Source organism: Athalia rosae, chromosome 4 (genome assembly GCF_917208135.1).
Source record: "Athalia rosae chromosome 4, iyAthRosa1.1, whole genome shotgun sequence".
Taxonomy (NCBI): Eukaryota; Metazoa; Arthropoda; class Insecta; order Hymenoptera; family Athaliidae; genus Athalia; species Athalia rosae.
In genome coordinates, this window is record NC_064029.1 from 4751262 (window position 1) to 4774262 (window position 23001).

At 40.6% G+C, this 23001-nt stretch overlaps 1 protein-coding gene across 3 annotated transcripts in view; it reads right to left on the reverse strand.

The window, feature by feature from the left end:
- Positions 1-878: 878 nt before the first annotated feature.
- LOC105688918 (rap1 GTPase-activating protein 1) overlaps positions 879-23001 on the reverse strand; it is a 152344-nt gene continuing 130221 nt past the window's right edge. For all 3 annotated transcript variants that reach the window (XM_025746856.2, XM_025746857.2, XM_025746858.2), the window contains exons 4-10: positions 17103-17414; positions 10062-10244; positions 7075-7313; positions 5024-5302; positions 4397-4562; positions 3451-4224; positions 879-3345 (exon numbers count right to left, since the gene is read on the reverse strand). In XM_025746856.2, coding sequence (XP_025602641.2) covers positions 3184-3345; positions 3451-4224; positions 4397-4562; positions 5024-5302; positions 7075-7313; positions 10062-10244; positions 17103-17414 — 2115 coding nt within the window. In that variant the 3' untranslated portion in view covers positions 879-3183. The remainder of the gene's footprint in view (positions 3346-3450; positions 4225-4396; positions 4563-5023; positions 5303-7074; positions 7314-10061; positions 10245-17102; positions 17415-23001) is intronic.

The window sequence follows — 23001 nt, forward strand, 5'->3', positions numbered from 1 at the left end:
TAATTAAAAGTAAACGGTGCTATCCTACATATAAATGTCTATAACGAATCAGATGATCGCGTGCCTTCCTTGTTAGCACGGTCAATCATGAAAAAGTAAAATCATTAAAAATAATAATCAAGCAAAGACTGAAAACCCGGAAGGCCACTTGAGATAAATGTTGAGTTAAATCTTCAGTAAAATAAACGAAGTCCTATCAAAAACTATATGGTTTTCGCTATGCTCTATCATTGATTAATTTAGATCAATTCAACGGATTGATATTTAATCTAAGATAATCTTATTTTTTATAAATAGAAAATTTTATTCATGTATCGATTTTGTAACGCCCGATAACTAGCTGAACCGATATTATAAAATTATTGAGACAACGTCTCACATTCCAATCAATCGTATGAGCAAAGAATTTTCTGACTATACCCAAACTCATATCGTCCAAACATAGATATAACGATGGATTCATGCATATTCATGAGATGAGTTCATAACTCGCAAACGAAATCTAGTCGTTCTTTATATTCCTGCAGTTTAGTGAGACGTTCTTTGATTTTGATTCTACGGTATTCGCCCGCGTTACGCCAACGCGATCAATTTAAAATAGGGGTGGAATAACTAGGGGGCACCACCTGCCGTTACTTGAATTGTTAAGCAAAAAAGATTATTAACAAATGTCGACACTTGCTAGGCTGGTCGGTATGAAATTTTTCTTATTGATAGTAGGTAAACTAGACTACTGATGCTTTTCATTGTTAGTCGAATAGCATTTTTTCAAAAGAATCATTTTCTCCAGATATCTATGCGCGATATTCATTTTAGAATATTTTTGATTGTAATAATCAGTTAAGGAAAATACGAGTTTGAATAAGAGAATGAAAAAATTTACGTACATCGTTTTATTTATTGGCGAACAATATTACTGTGGTAAATCGAACCAACAGTGTGCACAATTAAAACAAATATTTATAGTTACGTGTACCAATCATAAGAAAAGTAGGTATTTTCCTATTTCAGTATTAGAGCATATTGTTTCTAATTTTTTTTTTTTTTTTGATAATTAGTCAGTGTTAGACGTTTGCGATTCACCTAGGATATAGAAGTAGAAGATGTAGATATATAAAATATATGTATATGTGTATATAATATGTAGTAGTATACTTTCTCATAATATAATGCGTTATATATTTTATTTTATTTTTCATATAGGTAATCTTTCTTTGATTCTGCAAGGCGAGCGTAGAAATCACACTAGAAATGGTAAACTAAGTTCAAGCTTTCGGTAAGGAGATCTTGCTTCTTAATGTTGTATTTTTTTCTTTTCTCTCTCTTTTTCCCATCCCTTAGTTTTCACCCAAAAAGCTACAACGGAACATTTCCTTACATATTTACATTTTTCGAAATAACATATACTGCATGGGTACAGCTTATCGAATTATGTGGACCGATGCGGCTAAAAGAAAAGAAAAAAAAAAGGAAAATTATTCAAAATAAAATGATAATACAACGAAAATTTGCGACAATCAAATTTTTATAAAATACCGCACGGTACCTGAAACAAACCTTACTTATATTTACAGTTATTGTACGTGTGATGTTTTTCTATGCTTCAATAAATCAGAAATAGCGGGATATCGTTAGTCTATGAATTGCGCTGATGTAAAATCCAAGTTACACATGTTCAAATTCGAATGGAAGTCAGAGGTAATAATATTAATTGTGCTAAAATTTACGAATGTTACATAATTGACGGCATAATTATTTATGAAATGGAATTTTTAATCGAATAACCAATCGGTCGGAAGTTTTACAAGAATCAGGGTATAGATTAATACAGACGAGTATAGGCGTAGCCATAACGGGAATGTAGGAAACAAAGAAAGTGATGTTACTACATTAAACTTTGGTATTGTTATGAGTTAGTTGAATCTAAAACCTAAATTTAGTAGCGGTAATAATAATAATATTGAAAATAACAATATTATTCATAATAATAGAAATAAAAATAGTATATACATTGGTGGCATAAGATGCAGTATAGTAATATAATAATTAATAATGCAGATGAATCTATGAACTAAACGATTTGGTTCAGCTAATCTACAAAAAAACTGTTAACGTTAGCAAACAATCATCTAATCCTTAACAAAAGCTAATGAAAGATCTTTAATAATGAGTTATTTTTTTCTCTTTTGTTTCAAAACATTAAAAATATTGTACAAAGATATTTCACTAATGATTATAAAACATATTGTTACCGTAAAAGTAGAATACTTTTGTAAGACGAACTGATATCTTATTCAGGTAAAGAGAAAGAAAACGTGTAACAGTGAACGAAAAGAAATAGGTAATAGTACAACATATTGCATGCGTGAACAAAATAAGCTGGTAACTCTAAGCAGCTTCAGCTTTATTTTAATTTTTTTTTTTTTTTGTTAAAATAAATTTGGCATATGTTATTATATCATCTTAGTACTTATCCATAGTAATCTATGTTTTTGACTTAATTAGGTATTCCTTTTCTCTTTTCTAAGTGTTGACTCAACATTTTTTTTTTTTTTTTTTCATATAATAACAATAGACTTTTAAATATTTATCTAAACACTGACCGCTAATGGGTATCCTATAACTATTAATAAATTAATTTATAAATATTCTGCATTTATACCTTCAAGAGTTTCCGTCGTAGACGGGAACCCTTGACTGCGGAGTAGGTACACCGCGGCAACAAAATCAATCCTCTAATTCAAATGTTACTCTGTCGACCTGGCTTGAAATTATAAAATAATCCTCAAAGCATAGTAGCGGGCTGGTACTCAGACCACCATTGCCCAAAAGTCCCTTGCCTAATAATTTGTGCCATCGTTACGGTGCTTAAATGCCTAAAATTTGTACAGTTATCAATGATCCTCGTATGCTGCAAAACCATCTGCTATCCGCTGGTGGTAAATCATTTCTGGTAATATTAATAATAATAAACATTGGTGACGATGATTATTATTACCTCGGAATCCGAACTCATCTACACATTATCTCTAATAGCTAGTTGGATCAGACCAAGGCTCTAATAAGCGACAGTACCTAAAACGGATGTAGATATCATGTATCGGCTACAGGGTATAGTAGTTTGTTTCTTTGTCTTTCTACAAAGAGGTGGTAAATCGTCCGTCAGCAATTTTCTTTTCATTTTTAAACGGTTGATGTCTGCTGATTGTTGTTGTCCAGAGGTACGCTGGTAGAGCATTCCTTCAGCATCCCTCTGAGTCGCAAGATCTCTGTCGACGCTGCCGTCAGGTCCGATTGCAGCTGAAGTTCTTTCTCCCTTAGTCTCTTTATGTCCCGCTGGCAAGTCTGAAATGCACAAATGAGAACGATTACGAATGATTTCAGAAATAAAAAGTTCGAATATTCCGTATCTATCAATGACTCTACTCCACGATAAACAACTGAACTTACCACATTCTGCCTGAGTAGATCAAGTTTGTCGCATTTGAGCCTCGTGACTTCTGTCCTCAAGGCTTCAGCCTCGGGTTCACCTCTTTGAGGGCACTGGGAGACCTCGTGTGTTTCTGCAGAGCTCATCGACTCCAATCCGGTATCGCTGTCGGGGTAAACGGCTTGGTCGAGTTCCAATTCGCTGTTCAAAGAACTATCGTCGCTCTCCGACACCACTCTATGCGTTTCAAATTTCTCTGTCAACCTCGGGCACCCCCCTTCTCTTTTATGAAGATTTTCATGTGTCAAATGTTGGAAAGAAATTTTATCGGAATTATTCGTAGACTCGCGTCTACTGTCGGTGTCGTCGTGTTGCAAAGTTGCCAAACTGCTGTCGTGATTCTCGGTCGTAGAATGACTGCTGTCTTGACTGCCGAGACTGGGACTACCGCGGTCCGAATCTCTCCTCAAAGTTAAATCTGGCGAGCTCAGAGGACTCGTTGGTTCGATGGAACGTTTGCTCGATTTACTGCAAGGAGGGCTGGGTTCGGATTGGCCTTTTTTCGGGAGCTGTTGCGGCACGTTATCCGTCGATGCGTTTCGCACCCGCGATATCAGGGCCTTGCGAACCGTGTCTATGAATCGAGAACCGCTCCCACTGCTGGTTCCTGACGCGGAGACTTCACTTGCGGCAGGACTGACTGGACACGGGATAACTCCTCCTCCGAGAAAATCTACAGTCTTCAACTGCAATTCTTCGGTCAAGGCTTCCAAGAGCGCTGATCTGGTTCGCAACTGGATCAGAGAGAAGAGAAATCATATTTAATAAATTTACGCACGACGATAGACAAAAAAAGACCGATAAAACTTTGGAGCATTTGGAAGTATCTATTTTACGGTGAAAAAAATAGGTCGTGGAGAGGTAACGCGTGATCAATGCCACATCGAATTTGTTTTTATTATTTACCTCGAGTCTAGCAAACTTTTCAGCTTTGCAGGCTGCACTCTGGGCATTTATGAGTTTCGTGAGAAGAAACTCTTTGAATTCGACACCCCTAAATAGGACAGCGGGTGTGGGTAACGCCGGTCCAAACGGTGGAACATCGTCTCTGGCAGTGATGCTTACCTTGTACCTGAAAGCAATGGAATTCTTGGCGTCAATAAACGAACAGTAAATAACAATTGCGTTAATATTCGGCTGTTAAAAGACTATAAAGAAAATTTACGATCATTACGGCGTATCCGATCGTAGAGACCCGATATGAGATGTTAATAGAAATAGAAGAACAAAAAAATACTGCAAAATTAAACACATCGCATCACGCGAATCTACAATAATCTGCGAGGTCAATGAGGTACGTGAATTGCAAATATACCTCCCTCCCTCTCTCAATCAATTTCTATTTTTGACGTTCGGCGAGTGAACAAACAAACAAAAAAAAAATTGATCGTACAGAAAAAAAACAAGATAAGCATGAATCTGAATCGTCGTCAAGTCAGATATGATAACTAATTTTGATAACTCCGATACAAATAACGGTGAAATAAGTGAAATTATAATAAAACTGGGTAATAAAAAAACAGCGAAAATTACCTGGTATTCGGTGTGCAAGGATCGATGACCTGTACGACTATAAAAGCGTGTAAAAAGTGGCTGGCAATCATGTCGGGACTGAAGGGTGTTTGTTCTTCCTGGAATATTATGGCGACGATGTCATTACCGATGTGACGTTTACGTTGTAGCTGTTGAGAATCACCGGGGCTATAAGGTAGCAGCGATGCGACGTGAAATAAAACTTCTCGCCCCCTGAACACCTCGTATACAGCGGAGTCGCCAGTTTGACCGTGTCGGGTATCCAATCCCCCGCGATACCTGGGATTAACAGTAATAGGAACTTTATTAATTAGCTAATCGATCAGGTTTGTGGAAATAACGAGGTGGGTCACCGCTCGATATCCGAAGCCAAGCCCCTAGAGGGGTCAGTTTCATATTTCGCTAACGATCCGTGTCGTCTACGTGCATATATAACTTATAAAAGTGTTATACCCTAATCTCGAGCACGCGTTTTGTAGGTCGACCAAATTGCAAATTGAAAGAAAAAAAAAAAAAAAAAAAAAAAATTGACAAGAAAATAAAAAAAACCATCTCAACAGATCGGAAGGCATTTTTCACTCTTGCATCGCGTCAAGTCGTTAAATAAGGTGGGTGCAGACGCGACGAACACACGCTGGGGAATCGAAATGAGTCATGTGTACGCTTGGGTAACGTGGGCAGTATAATGTCGCTAATTGATTACGGAAACGTAATTTTATTTCAGTTGAATTAGTCAGCAGTTCTAATCACGTGACGCTTAATTTGTGGACGATCGTTTATTCGTTACAGCTGGATTCTTGACCCCAAATATTCAAGGAACGATTGCCAAACTATTCCTGGCCTTAGCCTTCGATCCAAACGTGTTCTATCCCAAACACTTAATTGCGTGGACCTCACTCCCGGCGAATGTCTGACCAAAACTTAGCTTGATTGGAAGAACTTTTTACCACGTGTACAGCGTGCCGCCGTTGGCCCCGCCATCGATTCGACGGACGAAAAAAAAAAGGGGATCGAAAGTCATGATTAATTCAGTATTAGATAAATAGTGTACACGGCGTTCGAATGGCGAATATCTTTTATGTAACGTTTTTTTTTTCCTCAATTTTTTTTTTCTCTCCTTTCTTGCGATAGCCGCAAAAGGAATTCGATAAGCGTCGTACAATTGTTAGATTTCACACAACGATCGCAGTGTTATGGTACAATGAACAATGATGTTTCAGGCGTCATGTTTCTGAGCGAGTTAATTAATCGTAAGAATTACGTCTGGTCATCTGAAAATCGGTTACGACCGCGAGCGAGCGAACGATCGATGGATCGATGAGGATTGAATATACCTACCTACCTCAGTGTCGGACTGGGTGAGAAATTCTGCACGCGTATAGACGTAAGCGTATACCTACAATACGGAGTACGGAGCGTGTATAACAAATCGACGTTTGGAGGAAAAACCACTTCTAGGTCAATTGGAATCGAATGCCAATCTACAAAGTCGTTGAAAGAATTATACCCCGGAGCAATTCGAAGTCCCATAAGGTGATATTTGCAGCTACTTCAGACCCATGCAATAAACATGAAGGTCTCTCACGCAACCCAACGTAACGTAAAACCCCGCGTACCGCGATTAAAACGGACTTCATTTTATTTATCGCACCTAATTTACTTTTTCCATCATGTTTTCCGCTCATTTTTCGAAGCGGCGGAAAACTAATGGCTGAGGAGGAAGAAGAAAAAAAAAAAGAGGAAAAAAAGAAGCGACTGGAGTAAAACAGTGCGGAAGAGCCATCGCCGCGTTATAACGCGATTATCGGAAGGCTTGGCTTCGTCGCTGATGTGTACCTCTCGCGTTCTTAGCTTTTTTTTTTTCCTTTCCCTGAGAAAACCGACTGAATATACCGCGGTATCCGTACACACCGGGGGTAATTGGCTTCGCGAAGAGCTCCGAATTCGTCCGCGGGTTTTGCGGGATTCGAAGATCGGGGGCTCGCGATATCGGAGTTCTCTCATCGGGGTAAACGCGATACTCTGTCCAAAGGAAATGAAGGAAGGCTCACCCTTTATGATCCTTGAGCTTTATCCTCTGGCCAAGGAGATCCAGAAACTCGGAAAACGCCGGCGTCATTTGCCGGTTACCGAAAAGTTTCTCTTCGGTCACCTGACCGGCGCGCTGATGGAGAACTCCAAATTTAAATCTGGTGTCCAAAGCGTGTTCGTCGTAACGAGCGATCATCGCACCGGCTCCTGAGCAAATCACAGGAGACAACGCGTTCACGGTCAGACCGTCTTTCAGCATCTGAAACACCAAGATAAAAAAAAAAAGGTGAGTTGATTAAAAAAGTGCGAATTTTCATTTCGAGTTCGAAATCGCGAATCAGGTCTTTGTATAATGAATTTTTGCGACCTGCATGGGTAAGAGAAACATTGAATCAAGTTTTGGCGATGATTCCCTTTTAAAGATTTCAGAGTCATAAAGGGACACGACGATGTACCAACCGCTTTACTTTGCGCATATTAATCGTCGTATATTGGCATATCCAAGATCGAGAATATCGAGACGTGACGACCTTCGATACGAGTCCTCCCGATGAGTAGGACAGGGACGAAGACCGAGACAATTAGGCTAACGCGAAGACTTTTTCCACCGCTGATAAAATTCATTTCGAATGCCGAGAGTCGGCTAAGCTTTTCGATTACAGATCGAAGAACATTTCATCCGTAGTCACAAGTATCCGAAGGGTTTGCGGGTTCGACGATTTTTCAGAATCTCGGACTAATAAAATGACGTAAGAAAAAACTAAAGAAAATAATAACGAAAAATAAACGAACGAAGTCTGCATAATGCGGAAGGTTTATTCAAGAAGCGGGCGAGCGGTACGTGCAAAAATATAACTAACCCGCAATATTTATCGGATAATTAGCGATAGTTGGCGTCGGTGGTATATGCACCTGGTGCAGTGCAAAAGATAGTAACGGGTGAATTTTTTTCCTTCATTAATTTCTTTCTCTTTTTTTTTTAAAGGCACTTATTCGGGATCTTTTATTATGTATAATTTATATTGACCTGTATGTCCACAAAGTTTCATAGGCGTTAGTTTTTCTTGTTTTTTTTTGTTTTAATTTTACCTTATTCATCTCTATAGTTTAATTCGCGAAGTAGAATCATGCTACGATATGTATCTAATGAGGGGTGGATTTGCCTTTGTTTGCTACCTACATATTTTTATACAGTACAAAAATCAGGGAGAGATTACTGATCGAAAATCAACGAAAAAAAGTATTAAAAAACACCTGCATGCAGGGGCAGTGATGCAGCTGCACTTGCACCAACTTCGCACTATTAAGCAAAAAATTAATCATTTGTTTAATTGGGTTTAATATGCTTTTCTTACGTATTTTGACCTCAGGAATCCGAATCTGAAAGAAAAATTGATCTATCTCTAAAATTGACCGAGTTATCGCTAATTTTCAGCTTTTTGGGGTCAAAAATAAAAAATTGATTTTTTAGTCTATATTAATGTAATTTGAGCTCAGGAATCTGAATCCGAAAGAAAAATTGGTCTATCTTGAAAAATGATCGAGTTATCCCCATTTTTTCGCATTTTTTTGCATAAATTTGAGGATATCTCGAAGGGAAAAAATCGTAGCTCAATTTGGCTTTCGGATTCGTGTTCCTGAGGTCGAAATACATAAGAAAAGTGCCATACGATCAATTTTAAAAAATAAAAATTTTTGGCCAAAATTTGAGATTTTTCCAAGGGGTACCCCTTACGATTTTTTCAAATTTTGGCCAAAAATTTTTATTTTTAAAAATTGATCGTATGGCACTTTTCTTATGTATTTTGACCTCAGGAACACGAATCCGTTGTCCAAAATGAGCTACGATTTTTTCCCTTCGAGATATCCTCAAATTTGTACCAAAAAATGCGAAAAATTGAAGATAACTCGGTCATTTTTGCAGATAGATCAATTTTTCTTTCGGATTCGGATTCCTGAGCTCAAATTTCATTGAGATAGACTAAAAAATCAATTTTTTATTTTTGACCCCAAAAAGCTGAAAATTGGCGATAACTCGGTCAATTTCAGAGATAGATCAATTTTTCTTCGAGATTTGGATTCCTGAGGCCAAAATACGACAGAAAAGTGTAATACAATCAATTTTTAAACTACTTTACTTTCAGCTCAAAAATCGAATTTTTCTTTGGTCCTTCAAGAGCACTCTCACATATAATCAGCTCAGGAAACCAAATCTGAAAGCCAAAATCATCTACTCGTGCGATCGACCGAGTAATCATTAGGTGGAAGTAATTTTTTACTTAGGGGAATGATTTACGAATTGAGAAACGAAGAAACTTGAAAAACAAACCGTCAAATATCGAATCTTTTTTTTAATTTACATAGAGGGATATTTTACATTTCTCGGTCGAGAAGTAGACGTGGAGTCGGTGGCCAGCGGCGCCAGTCGTACGTCCCTTCCAGCGTACTTCCAACAAATCTCGAGCGCCATTCAAAGTTCGTTCAATTCCGTTTTCAGCCTACGCTTGCAGCATGCAACGGGGGAGGGGGAGGAGGAGAAAATTCTTCGATTGTTTGAACACGGGCGCGTAGGACGTGCAGTCAACGCAAATAAGGCGAAGATAATGGACAGAATTATTACGACGCCCCACCTTCCTCTTATTCAGAGGTAAAGATCCCTCCCAAGTGGTGGTTATCCAATATCCATATTACATGTACGTACGCCGATAAGCGCAACACCGCGCCTAGCCCGCTCCGATGTCATCAAAGAATTTTTAACGCGCGGCTCAAATCTTTGATCTCTGACTCACGTACGTCGCCGTATCGCCGTATACCCTTGGAAAACGCGTGCGCGACTGTTTATCTCTTCATCGCATTACAATATTCCGTTCTATACCGGTGATGTAAGAAAAAGTGAAACACCGACGCCTCAACAGGGGTGACTTCTTCGCGATCGATATACCTACACCTCGTTGGTGGATGGCGTTATTTTTTCTATTTTTCACTCTTTTACAGACGCGTCACCCACCTTGACCATCCTGACGGGCGAGGGATTTGGTCCGAGAGCGGTAGCTGGAATGAGTTCGTGCATCGAACCGGCCCTGAGTCTGAGGAGTACTCTCCAGTGTTCTTGCCCCGCGACAGATTCCGCCTTCACCGAGACGAGTACCGGTCCGTGATCCGGGTCCCTTCCCACCAGGTTCATGTGTTCCTGCAAACAGAAAGGAAGAAAATAAGCAATGGGAATAAAAATGTGTCGAACGTTTTGTTCGAACGGGGTGTGTTTGAAACTGTAACCGATGCCGCTCGTCGTAATACGTCTCGCTTGTATGTGTGTATACTTTCGACTGCAGTCGCACGTAGAGCCTCGTCGTTCTAAACGGAAATACGTCTACGTGGTCGAGTTTCCGTGCACTGGAAGAACGCCGCTCCGTTGCCGGTGTACCGTACATCCTCTTTTTACTGCGGATTTCCAGTAAAAAGGTTGAAAGTTGTATACCCTCCGTAAGGGTCAAAGGGTCAAGCAACTGTTACGCCGGTGGAGTTTAGGAGCGATTCATATACACACGCACACACGAGAATGTGTATACGTATATAGGAAATGCACCTAATGAGAAACGACGTTTCGAGAACCAGTGACCTGTCACTTACATAAAGACGTCCGCGTGTGTAGAAATTGCAAAAAAGCGAGCGCGTTGCGTTGCACTTCGTTTGAAAACGGTACCTACCCGTTCAATGCACGTTACATGTAGAGTGTATGCAAAGTGAAACGTAACCGCCAGTGGTCGTTTCAATTCTCCTTTTTTTTTCTCTAGCTGAATTTTAACGAATTGGAAAAAGAAAACAACAATCGAAGAAGTGATCGGGTATTTTGCGCGACCTGGGCTAAAAAAGAGAGGAAAGAAAGAAGAATCTGTACGTATAGGTATCCGCGGCGTAGGTGGAGATGGAATGATTCAATTCGCGGATATTCGCGTTATTCCCCAAGCTTTCTCCGCGATACCGTCCGATCTTAACGTCCGAGAGAACTCGAAAGGACGACGAAACTACGGGGCAGTTTATAGGAGTTTACCGTCGTTCTCCAGGTTGTTAGAACGCGAAGCGCAATATCCGCGCTTGTTTTCGAACTCTCTGTTCCTACGAACTGTGTGGTCCGAGTTAGACGGTAAAAATATGGACACGTATCGTGGTCCGCTGCGGAGGTAAGGATTGAAAACTTGCAGCGGGCATGATGCGGTAATATTATTGGAAAAGCTATAATATCTCGAGAATTCCATCTACGCGATTGTACCGCGAAGGTACACACGACAGTGCAACATGACCGTCTGCGTTACACGCGTGTGTATCTCGATGACGCGGTGCGACGAGCTCACTTATTTTTATTCTCTTACCAAAGTGTGGGATTTTATGGTCCCGAAGTCCACGAGAGTTCGAACATTCGAATATATACGAAGGCTTCTCGCTTCTTTCGTTTCGTTGCGTGATTCGACTTGATCTTGATCTCGAAAACTACCATAGGGCCGTAAGGGTCTGACCAATCTCGTCAATTACCTTGATTGGGAGAGGCAAGGTATAACGTATGCGGAGACTCGACAGATTCTCGGAGATTAATGACCGGACTCTTACCCCCGAAGAGCGACGCGTTCCGTCTTTATATTGAAGAAATACCAGGAGGACGATCGATACGCGAATCCAATTTGAATCGATCTTCGCGTTATTGTTACAATATCTTCTCTGTGCGTTGTTTCAACGGGAAACTAATAGTAAGTCAATAGGGTGATAAACTCTGATAAAATTGATGCCGTCGAGCGGCCGAATATGTGCAATATTTTTCAATATTTCTCACCGATGTAAATTCATTTATTCCATTTTTTCGAATGGATCGAAATGTGTTTGACCAACGGCCAACTTTTGCGATCGATCGGTAAAATTTGATAAAAGAGAAACAAGAAAAGTTTGCAAATTAAAAACAAGAAGAAGAAAAAAATTAGGAAGTAGCAATAACACGTAGCGGAAATTCGTATCTAGGTCGACGACTGATCATTACGATGATTCACGCAATTATTTCTAATAATTCTCGCAGTGTGCAGTGCTCGGCGACGCATGACGTATAATATTTGTACATGTACGCGTATCTATCGTACGTATAGTTACATACATACCGGGAGGGACGTTAAACCTACGTGCAAAAAAAGAAAAGATTTACGCAGGATTCCGAAATGTGCGCGTGTACCTACGTTATGATTAAATGGCGATCGAGTAGACGATGATTTCTGAACAATTTATTCAGGTCTATAAAATCGATATCGGTTAATTTCCTGTACACGCATACGGAGTCGACGGAGTAGCACGATGCAAAATAGAGCAAAAAGTAATGAAAATGAATAAATAAAGGTAAAAAAATAATGTGTTACGTCATGTTTGGCGAGGCCGCCGATGGGATCGTCGGAATCGATCAAACGATATTGTCTCATTCCTTCCGATTAGTTTTAGTTCAGTTTTTCTGTCCATACGATAATAACCGATATCGCATTTGTGCGCCTATATACCTACCTTTACATATATATACATATATAGACCCACTTTATCGAACTGTTGACGTTCCTATTTACAAAAGCATCGAAGCATACACCGATCCCTCCCGGGTTATCGTTTCGAATATCGGTCGGCCGACTGAATTTTCCTCCTCTGTGTATTTTACCTATCTCCATAGCTACAAGTAATATATATTAAAACTGATATAAAAAGTCCAACAGCTGGAGGAGGTTCGTTACACGGAGAATTTAAATGGTCGTATTGTTGCCGTTATCGTTACCATTACTTACGTTATAATTATCACCACTCCTCTGCAATCGATGCAGCATCGTTCGACCGATTATATCGTCGCGATCTTCATTCCCCGCCGTTCTTATTATCATACCGTGTATTACTACCTCCGTAACGCACGACGATTTTTCAACGTCTGCGTCCAACTTTTTACTTATTTATCTGACAAAAAAAGGAACGAGAAAGAATAAGAAGCATAATTAGGGGGGACCTAGATCTTCCAATCTGCGGAGAAGGTTAACGATTATACGGTGTATCGCGTGACAGAAGAAAGTTCCTACACCACACCCATACCTGCTGACCGCATCTTGAGCAGCCCGCGCGTTCACCCAACGTACGCAACCAACCCACAAACTTTTACCTTACAAAACTAAAGGAGATAATGTACCGCAGAATGCGTCACGGAGTGCGTGTCTCTACGGGTGTGACTAATAAATAGGTAATCTCACCCACCCTGTCCCCGACCTACGAAACACGAGTAAGTCGTAAGCTGATGAATTTTCTGCGAGGGTGGTTTGTTTTTTTTTTCATTCACGACGACAGTCGCCGTTCGGAGCCACCAATTCAACTTGGAAATCGTCCAGACGAGGGCAACGAACCACCGCGTACGATACATACCCTATTCGTATTGTGCGTCATGATCGGAGTTTGTATTATTTTTTTTTTAATTTTAATCGCATCGCGTAACATTTTACCGATCGATTGAGTAATTCCCTACCAAAAGAACATTTGGCACAAGTACTTTCGATCGGTATGTAGTCCTACGTACAATGAGAAAGAAGAAAGAAAAAAAAAAAGAAAAAAAGAAAAAACCACGTACGTGGGTTCGTTTGAAACGACTCGTTCTACTTTTTACATACAAAAAGTAATCCACGCGCGTACCGGTATAGGATGTTGAGCGTTAGGTGTGACGGAAACCGTTGCACACGATCTTAAATATACGTCGATTCTTCAAACACATATGCGCTTTTCTTTATGTTAATAAGTTGTTTGTTTCAAAAGAGGTCGTGAGGTATTTGTTGTTCCTCTATGTATAACGTATATAGGTATATTACACACCGTTGTACGATTATCTTCATCGGAGTAATGTATTAGTATACGACCGGTTCTTCTTTTTAAAAAATATAGAATTGTTCTCTCCCTTATACCCGTTTTTTCTTCTTATTCTTCTACTCATTTTATTCGTTCTTTTTTTTTTTTTTTCATCGCACAATCGTGCCCACGAAATAGATATTATGAACGCCGCGCTTCGGTTTTGATGGCTCTTCGTATCAAATTTATATTCGTTTGTAAAACCCGACGTTACAATACTTTCTTTGTACAAACGTTTCCCATAATATGCGGGCGGGACGAGGGAAATCGAGATGGAAGAATAGCTTATTAATTTACGTACACGTATGCACGTGCTCGTACGTACGTATATTCAAACCTGTACACAGGTATATTACGAAAGAATTTAATGACCTGCGGATTATTATGCAAATTTCGGTTTTAATATATAAATACTCATAATACGAAGGTGAGGCAATTACGATTGTTACCTATATCGCGCTGTACGGAGCTGGATCATCGTCAATTTTAACGTCTGGCAAACACGGCATTCCTCGCTTTTGGCTCGATCCGTCGTCTTGTACGTTTAATTTTTTTAATTCATCTCCGTTTTTTTTTTTTTTCTTCTCTTTAAGCCAATCGCCGTACAAAACACTGCGAATAAAGTAGAGACACGCGATTGTTACGTTAAAAAAAAAAAACTCAAATGAAGAAAAAAACAAATAGAAACGTAGAGATTCAATTACAGCGAGGGATAATAATCGCAGATCTAGAATAACGTTCGATATTACGTATACCTAATTTATATTTTTTTCATTTCTTACAACCCACTCGCACTTGACGATCGATCTATGTAATTACACGCACCCGTTATTATGCTGAAAACTCGTTACGGTCCTGTAATATAAATCAAATAATTTTCATCGCTATCACGCGAGGAAGTCGCGCGAATTATTTTACCTTTTTTTTTTTTTTTTTTTTTTTTTTTTTTTTTTTTTTTTTTTTTTTTTTTTTTTTTTTTTTTTTTTTACTCCAGTACGTCCGCATCTCTCCTCGCAATTCATCGTAGATCCGATCGATCGTCGCGATACCCGGTATAACTCGTGCACTTCTCGTGCTGGATGGATAAATTTTTTTTTGATACCTAAATACGAACAAACGCGATCTCAGACCTCAGATAGAAGAAAATTTTTAACAAACAGATGGACGGATGGAAATAATTGTTCCCCCCCGTCCGGATATAACCGTGAACGTCATATCTCACAATCTGAAATATATTAAACAGAAATTCATCCGTCTAAGACGGTATGTATAATAATTGTAGCAGTATACTGTAACGCGGTATACGACGTTGCGCAAACGGCCGAGGGTTCCTTCTCTCCACGAACTAACGTCGCGGAGTTGTTAGCCGGCAGCAGATGAACGCGGGTAGATACGAGCGATTCCTTCCAACTTACCGTAGACCCGAGTAAAACAGGGAAAGGGATAGGAGTAGAGAGAGAGGAAGGGAGGAGAAGCGAAGGGAAGAAGGTAAAGCAAGGTGAGTTAAGGTATGGCGCGGTACGGCGAGGGAAAGGAAGAGAAGGGAGGCAGGAAAATAAGGATGGAAGTCACGGGCGACTGCCTCGGAAACCGGCAGAGGCTATGAGAACGTTCCCACTCCCACGCCCGAGTAGTATACCTGTACTCTGAAACTCCGCAGGTATAATATGGCGCGGTGTGTATACTATATAGTATCGCAATATGTGCGTACGTGAAACTCCAGATATGGCCTATACCTGAAGTATGGGTGTCCACCGCGTATACTGTAAGAGCGAAGTGCGTATTCAAGCGGTGAAGTTGAGGTGCCTTCTTCCGGGGATTATTTCGCGAAAAGGAGTCCCCTCGACTTCCACCGCCTTATAATAATCTTACTTCACCCCACTCTCACTTGTACACATTCGCACCGGAGTCTCGAAGCGCGAACTGTACCGGGTGTGTCCGCAACGTCCGCTGGACCCGCGATGAATTTTCAACGTTTCAACGAACGTCGTGATTTCGTTTCGCGATGAAAAACGAACGACGAAGATGGGGAAAAATGAAGCGACGTAACACCGGCGGAACTCCTTGCGGTAGAGGTACCCGGTGACTCGCAAGCGCGATAAACCGAGCTGTGTACGGTACAGTTTGTATGCACTCAACGTGGAAAGTAAATCACATATAGGAAGTGTGCCAAACCGCAGTTGAATAGAAAAATTACATTTCATTTTATCTGAGTGTAAACGAACGCGCGGACTGCGGTTGTATACAATATGCAGAAAGTGTGGGGAAAATTTTCAAAGCTCCAGTCACTGGTTGCGATGCACTTTTTAAAAAACTGAAAACGTTCGTTTCTCCGGTTGATCTTTCTTCTCCTCGCTGCCCAGTTTTTTTTTTTCTTAGAAATAAATAACACGATGGAGTATCACAGCCGTATACCTGCTGCGCATTATCTACTACGCTTTTTGTTAGCGAAGCTTTTCTCTCGGTATCTGAAAAGCTTCGGGCTATGCAGAAGCTCAACTTCTGAGTGCGTTACACTTTAATTGATAGCGACGAGTAATGAAATTCACCGTTACGTTCTACGTCGTCTTTGCTCGGACACGTAGAAGAAAAAAAAACATAACGGGGATAAAATTGGAAGAATGGAGTCTAGTTAAGAAAATTGGTAGCCGCTATTCGGTGACGAATTTGCATATAACAGCTCGAGTTTGCTCGTTTACTTATTCACTTGCTTATCCATTTATCACCGCGGTGGTAAGACAAAAACGAGGGAAACTTGGTTACACATAGGTATACACGTATAGTCGGGAAAATCATGGAAGGAAGGAAGATTTCTCCCCCTCAGCCAGTCGTGGACGTGATAAAAATTCAAAGCGAAGGGTGCAGTCACGCCTTCGCCAGCGTAGATAAGACAACGGCGACGGTTTCTCGACCCCGTCTACGGCTGGACGTTGCACGCTGTTGCATAATAAAATGCGCGAAAAGATCGGGGGAAAATAAAGAACGAGTAAAATTTCACTACCTCCGCGATCCGTCGCCGCGTCCGCCGACCGCACGGGTCGCCGCCGCGTATCGTTCCGTAACTTTCTACGCTCGAAGAGAGAACTTGCGACGCAACGAGCGAATGAAAAAAAAATTTTTCTCTCAAAAAGACGAGGACTTTGAAACTCACCCTTCCCACGTAAAAACGTCGGTAATATTTGGCCGTGTCGTCCTGATCTATTGTTGGTAATTGCGAGGCCGGATGAGCCGGTAACAAAGCTCTTCCGGACGAGTCCAGGGTGTGTTGATGATCGGTGCCATCGACCCAATAACCAGGAGGTGTTACTACCAAAGGTGGAGGTATTGTTTCTGCCTGAAGAAGCGCAGCTTCCATGAGGGCCTTTCCGATGGGAGCGTCGGCGACCGGTGACGGAGACGGCGTCGGAGTAAGGGGTTGATTGCCACCGGCCGGACTCGACGTGGGTCTCTCATCTCTGGACGTCTGAAAAATAACGAAAGAGAAAATAGTGGATGAAAAATATCGTTCTAACGGTCGGCAAAACTTTGGCGAAAAATTGGTTTCCGCTCCACGCGGGAGCTCGTCTATATATGCGATAAGGGAGAGTTTTGCTTTCATTGTCAACGAACTATACGCTGAAACGATAATTGAACGGTTAATGATCAAGAAGAGCGACGAGACGACGTGTACGTATACCCTTGTTTTCTCAGCGAAGGAAGCTGTGTAAGGAGGCATTAATTTAGCCCTCTCGAGAGGATTCGTTTTATCGGAGACGTTCATCCGACGGTTTTATCTCCGCTAGGGGGATCGATATGTTTCCCTAATATAAATTTCTTCCGTTCCAATCTTTCCTAAACAACACGTTACAATGGCGGGGTGATAATTACGCCCATTCGCTGCAGTATGCTTTTCCGTCCGTTCGTTACAAGGGTCCGTACTTCGAGCCCTTCGGTCAGGGTTGCGAGACCCCCGGGTAGATAATCCGTCTTGGAGGTCCGCGAAAGAGGTTTGTTGATGGAACTGGGTGCTGAGTGAAGAAGTCTAACGGTTTACGTATCAACGACACTCCGCTAACATCAACCAGATAACGCTCGACGCTCTCTCGAAATTTTGTTACGACACAACCGGCATATGGCTCGTCGGAAACAGGTGGTGCTGTGTTTTTTTTTTTTCTTTTCTTTTTTTTCTCACCCCGTCGAATCGCCAAATATTTTCGAAAGAAATTTTGTCCTTTTGTCGAAAAGTTCGTCCGACTCTGAGCGGATACCCCCGGCTGAGGGTTCGTTCAAAGTTACGGGCTACGGAAGTGCTAAAGAACTGTTCGGAACACGTATATACGATGAACCGCGGGGTGGATGCGTGAAGCCAGACTGTAACAGACGATGGTTACATCGGAAGAGCCGAATCGAAGGTATAACGTATGCGGGGAAGTAGGAGGTGTGCAACGTGCACTTGTACAAGCGCCGGCAGTGCCGCATCGGTTACAAACTCGGCACACGCTTATTTCCTTGGGTACCTATTCGTCCGCGTGTCCGTTCGTTGCGTAATTCAACGCTGGCTTCGAGTTTCGAGTTTCCAGTTCGCCTCCATACATCGTCGGTGCAGCCGGCGTTGGTCTGTCCCGTCCGCCTAGCTCGCGTACAACGCGTTATACGATGTCTGACAAAGAACGAAGCGGACCATTTTTGAGAACAAAATGGCTGCTGTGTCGGAAAATCAACCTTGAGCGAATTTGCTGCTGCTGTTTTCCTTTTTTTTTTTTTTTGTCATTTTTATTTCAGCCTGGAAAAAATTCTACGGGGACGACGGAAAGAACGTTGCAGGTTACCGAATAAAAATCTGCAGGTAAAACCGCGAGAGTTTTTTTTGTCACTCAACGTCAAGATGTTCGCTGATACGTCGGGACAGATTTCTTCTCAGTATGATAATCTAAGAAGATGGTATAGGATGTGTTATTTGCGAAGTGTGCTGGGTATAAGGTAGACCTCTTTTGGTCGAGGGGATTTTCGTTGAATCACCGCTCTGTTTCCCTCCTTATTACTTCCTCGCTTCTTCCTCGTCTCCTGCCTTTTCCAAGTTCCCTCGACCAACGGTGTAAGTACATATCTCCTCCCGTTTTCGTCTCCTCTTTTTACTTCCCCACGGCAAGAAGCAACCAGACGAAAAGTCTGTCTGCGTCCGTGTATATCTATATGAAATTGCAGGGTCGTATTCTCCTACTTTAACTCCGCTCGCTATACCTCGAGGAGCCCGCGATGATCCTGCACCGCGCTCATACGGATGTGGTGAAGTAAAATTTTCGTTCTCTGCACGAGACGTAAGAAGAAGAGAAAGAGAGAAAGAAAAAAAGAAAAAAAGGTACAAGTCGATCAACCGAAAGACTTCGGTGTACGAAAATACTGCGACGATAATTATAACCGTCATTGAAAGAAAAACGAGAACGGTGCACCTTACGGTGACGATTAATAGAAGCGATAATACGGGGTTGCGGATGTGAAGACGTATTCTCCGCTCACTGACATCCAGATATAAATTCCTAATTTTAATCGTCCCGACCCGGCACTAAAATACTTCCTGCAAACGCGTCTCGGTTTCTCCTCGTATACCTACACAGCTATTCCAGCGGTCGTCGTTCCGCCGGTTCTTTTTTCCTTTTTCAAGTTCTTTCTTTTTTCTTACAGTTTTTTTCTATACCTAAAACGTAAATTATCCGAAGCCGTGTAAAGGAACGTGCGGAGAAGACGGAATATGAAAAATAGACTCGCTAGATATTTCTGTGTTGTATCTATTAGAGGATGAGCTATGGAAAACCACGTGCTGCTCGGAAGGGCTCGGGATTTGTAGGAGTCGAAAATTCAAGCTGTTCGACAAGTACCCGGTCTCGACTCCCGACGTCCCCGTAGGATTTCTTTAAACACGTGAGACTACGAGGGTGGTATCCTCGGGTATAAGCAGATCTAAAAAACGAAAAACACTCGAGTCCCGAAAATGGGGACGCGAATATCCTGCAGGGCTTCCAATAGAATGAATGAAGAAGAGAAGGAATGTCGAAATAATTTTCACTCGATGGGACAAGGGAAGATAATCAATTTTACGCCCGTGCTTCCCGTTTCGCAATCGTCCCGATCTTCGCGTTCATTGAATCGTCAAGTTTTCCAAATAGAAGTCGGTGTTCACGTGCCGTTGGACGAGATTTGTTGGAACGAGTGTCACGGGGTTTCCGAAATTTTCTTCGTTCATTTTTCATTATTTTTTTTTTTTTGTCGTTTGAAAAACAATTCTCCGCGAGCAACGAGATGGCTGGTAGCTGACGGCACATATTCTCTTCGCTTCACATCTTCGTATAGCTTCTGCAACGAAACACCATCAGCTATCCACAAATACCACGGGGTTATATTTGGAGACACGCAGGCTGCGGAGCTGCATACGAGATCCAGCGCGGACCACAAAGTTTGGAATCTCGTCTTTTTATTTTCTTTAATTTTTTTTTTTCCCTATTTTTTCTTCTATTCGGCTGAATTTAGAATTCTTAAATTGTAAGACGCAACGAAAGAAATCCCGACTTTTATAGTGCTCGCGTTCGCGCTCCGCGCGTATAATTCGATATGGAAAAGTTGGGAAGTGGCTGGAAAAATGAATCGAGTCGAACGGCGCAGGTGAGCGAAGGTGTTGAATTTTACCGAATTTGCACGATTTCGAAAATGAAAAAGTTCTTCGCCTGGTCGTAAAGTGTCCGAATTTGAACTATTGAGTTATACCGTTGTTTACTCCAAAAAATTCACTTGCTGATATAACACGAGAGATTTTCTTACGCGGCCATTACCGCAGTTTCTGCACAAACTTCACGAACTACTATATAGGTATATCTGTACCACGAGTTTGGAGAACGTGTTGACTTGCTCAAAATTTCATCAGTTGTAACGGAAAGTTTTTACCACGTACAACAAAAGCTAACAATTTGCGTTAGCCTAGTTTCGCAGACGAACGGAAGAAGGAGAGTTGATTGATCGTCGGTGCAGAAGCTGGTTTTCATGCAACTGACACAATACCCGATCTACTATTGCTTCGCTGTTGTTGCAGAGCTTTTTCTCACGTGCATGGCACGAAGTTAGGTATGTGAACTTTGTCGTTGCTATTCCAACGTCACCTATTTCGCAACCCGAACCAAATTGCTGAAGTAATGACTCTCATTTATTTTCAACATTGGAAAAACTTCGCAAGGATTTTCGAATCATTTGAAACATAGGTACCTACTAGCATATCACGCGCGCCCAGTTATTGCTTTGTGACGTTACTTAATTCGAGATTTCTTCCGATTTTGGGGTCCGAAAATAATAAGTCGTTCTCGATCTACTCGAATGTACGTCGAACCCGGGAATTCGAATCCGTCTTGAATGATTCGTCCATTAAAAAAATCAAGATATCTCGATAGAAAAAATTCGTGGCTAATGTTAATTTGATCGACGAATTCGTGTTCCCGGGGTCAAAATAAGTAAGAAAAGTGTCCTACAATCGATTTTGAAAATATTTTCGACCGAAGAAAAAATTTGTATTCTATATGCTATTTTTATGTATTTCAATCCCAGATATCCGAATCTGGAAGTCAAATTGATCTATCTATCGAATTGATCGAGTTATCGCCAATTTTTCACTTTTTGGAGCAGAAAAATGTAGATATCTCGTAAGGAAAAAATCGTAGCTCAATTTGAACAACGGATTCGTATTCCTGAGGTCAAAATACATAAGAAAAGTGCCATACGATCAATTTGAAAGAATAAAAATTTTTGGCCAAAATTTGAGATTTTTCCAAGGGGTACCCCTTACGATTTTTTCAACTTTTGGGAAAAATTTTTTATTCTTCAAAGTTGATTGAATGACACTTTTCTAATGTATTTTGACCTCAGGAACACGAATCCGTTGTTCAAATTGAGCTACGATTTTTTCCCTTCGAGATATCTAGCTTTTCTGCTCGAAATTAAAAATTGGCGATAACTCGATCAATTTTATAGATAGATCAATTTGACTTCCAGATTTGGATTCCTGAGATCAAATTACATAAGAATAGCATATAAAATCCAGAAAAAAAAAAAGTTGATTTTTGACCCAAAAATTAATCAAACGTCGAGGGTTCAAACCCCTTCGGAAAAACCTCAAATTTTGGAAATTTTTTTTTATCCTTCAAAATTGATTGAATGACACTTTTCTAATGTATTTTGACCTCAGGAACACGAATCCGTTGTTCAAATTGAGCTACGATTTTTTCCCTTCGAGATATCTAGCTTTTCTGCTCGAAATTAAAAATTGGCGATAACTCGATCAATTTTATAGATAGATCAATTTGACTTCCAGATTTGGATTCCTGAGATCAAATTACATAAGAATAGCATATAAAATCCAGAAAAAAAAAAAGTTGATTTTTGACCCAAAAATTAATCAAACGTCGAGGGTTCAAACCCCTTCGGAAAAACCTCAAATTTTGGAAATTTTTTTTTATCCTTCAAAATTGATTGAATGACACTTTTCTAATGTATTTTGACCTCAGGAACACGAATCCGTTGTTCAAATTGAGCTACGATTTTTTCCCTTCGAGATATCTAGCTTTTCTGCTCGAAATTAAAAATTGGCGATAACTCGATCAATTTTATAGATAGATCAATTTGACTTCCAGATTTGGATTCCTGAGATCAAATTACATAAGAATAGCATATAAAATCCAGAAAAAAAAAAGTTGATTTTTGACCCAAAAATTAATCAAACGTCGAGGGTTCAAACCCCTTCGGAAAAACCTCAAATTTTGGAAATTTTTTTTTATCCTTCAAAATTGATTGAATGACACTTTTCTAATGTATTTTGACCTCAGGAACACGAATCCGTTGTTCAAATTGAGCTACGATTTTTTCCCTTCGAGATATCTAGCTTTTCTGCTCGAAATTAAAAATTGGCGATAACTCGATCAATTTTATAGATAGATCAATTTGACTTCCAGATTTGGATTCCTGAGATCAAATTACATAAGAATAGCATATAAAATCCAGAAAAAAAAAAGTTGATTTTTGACCCAAAAATTAAT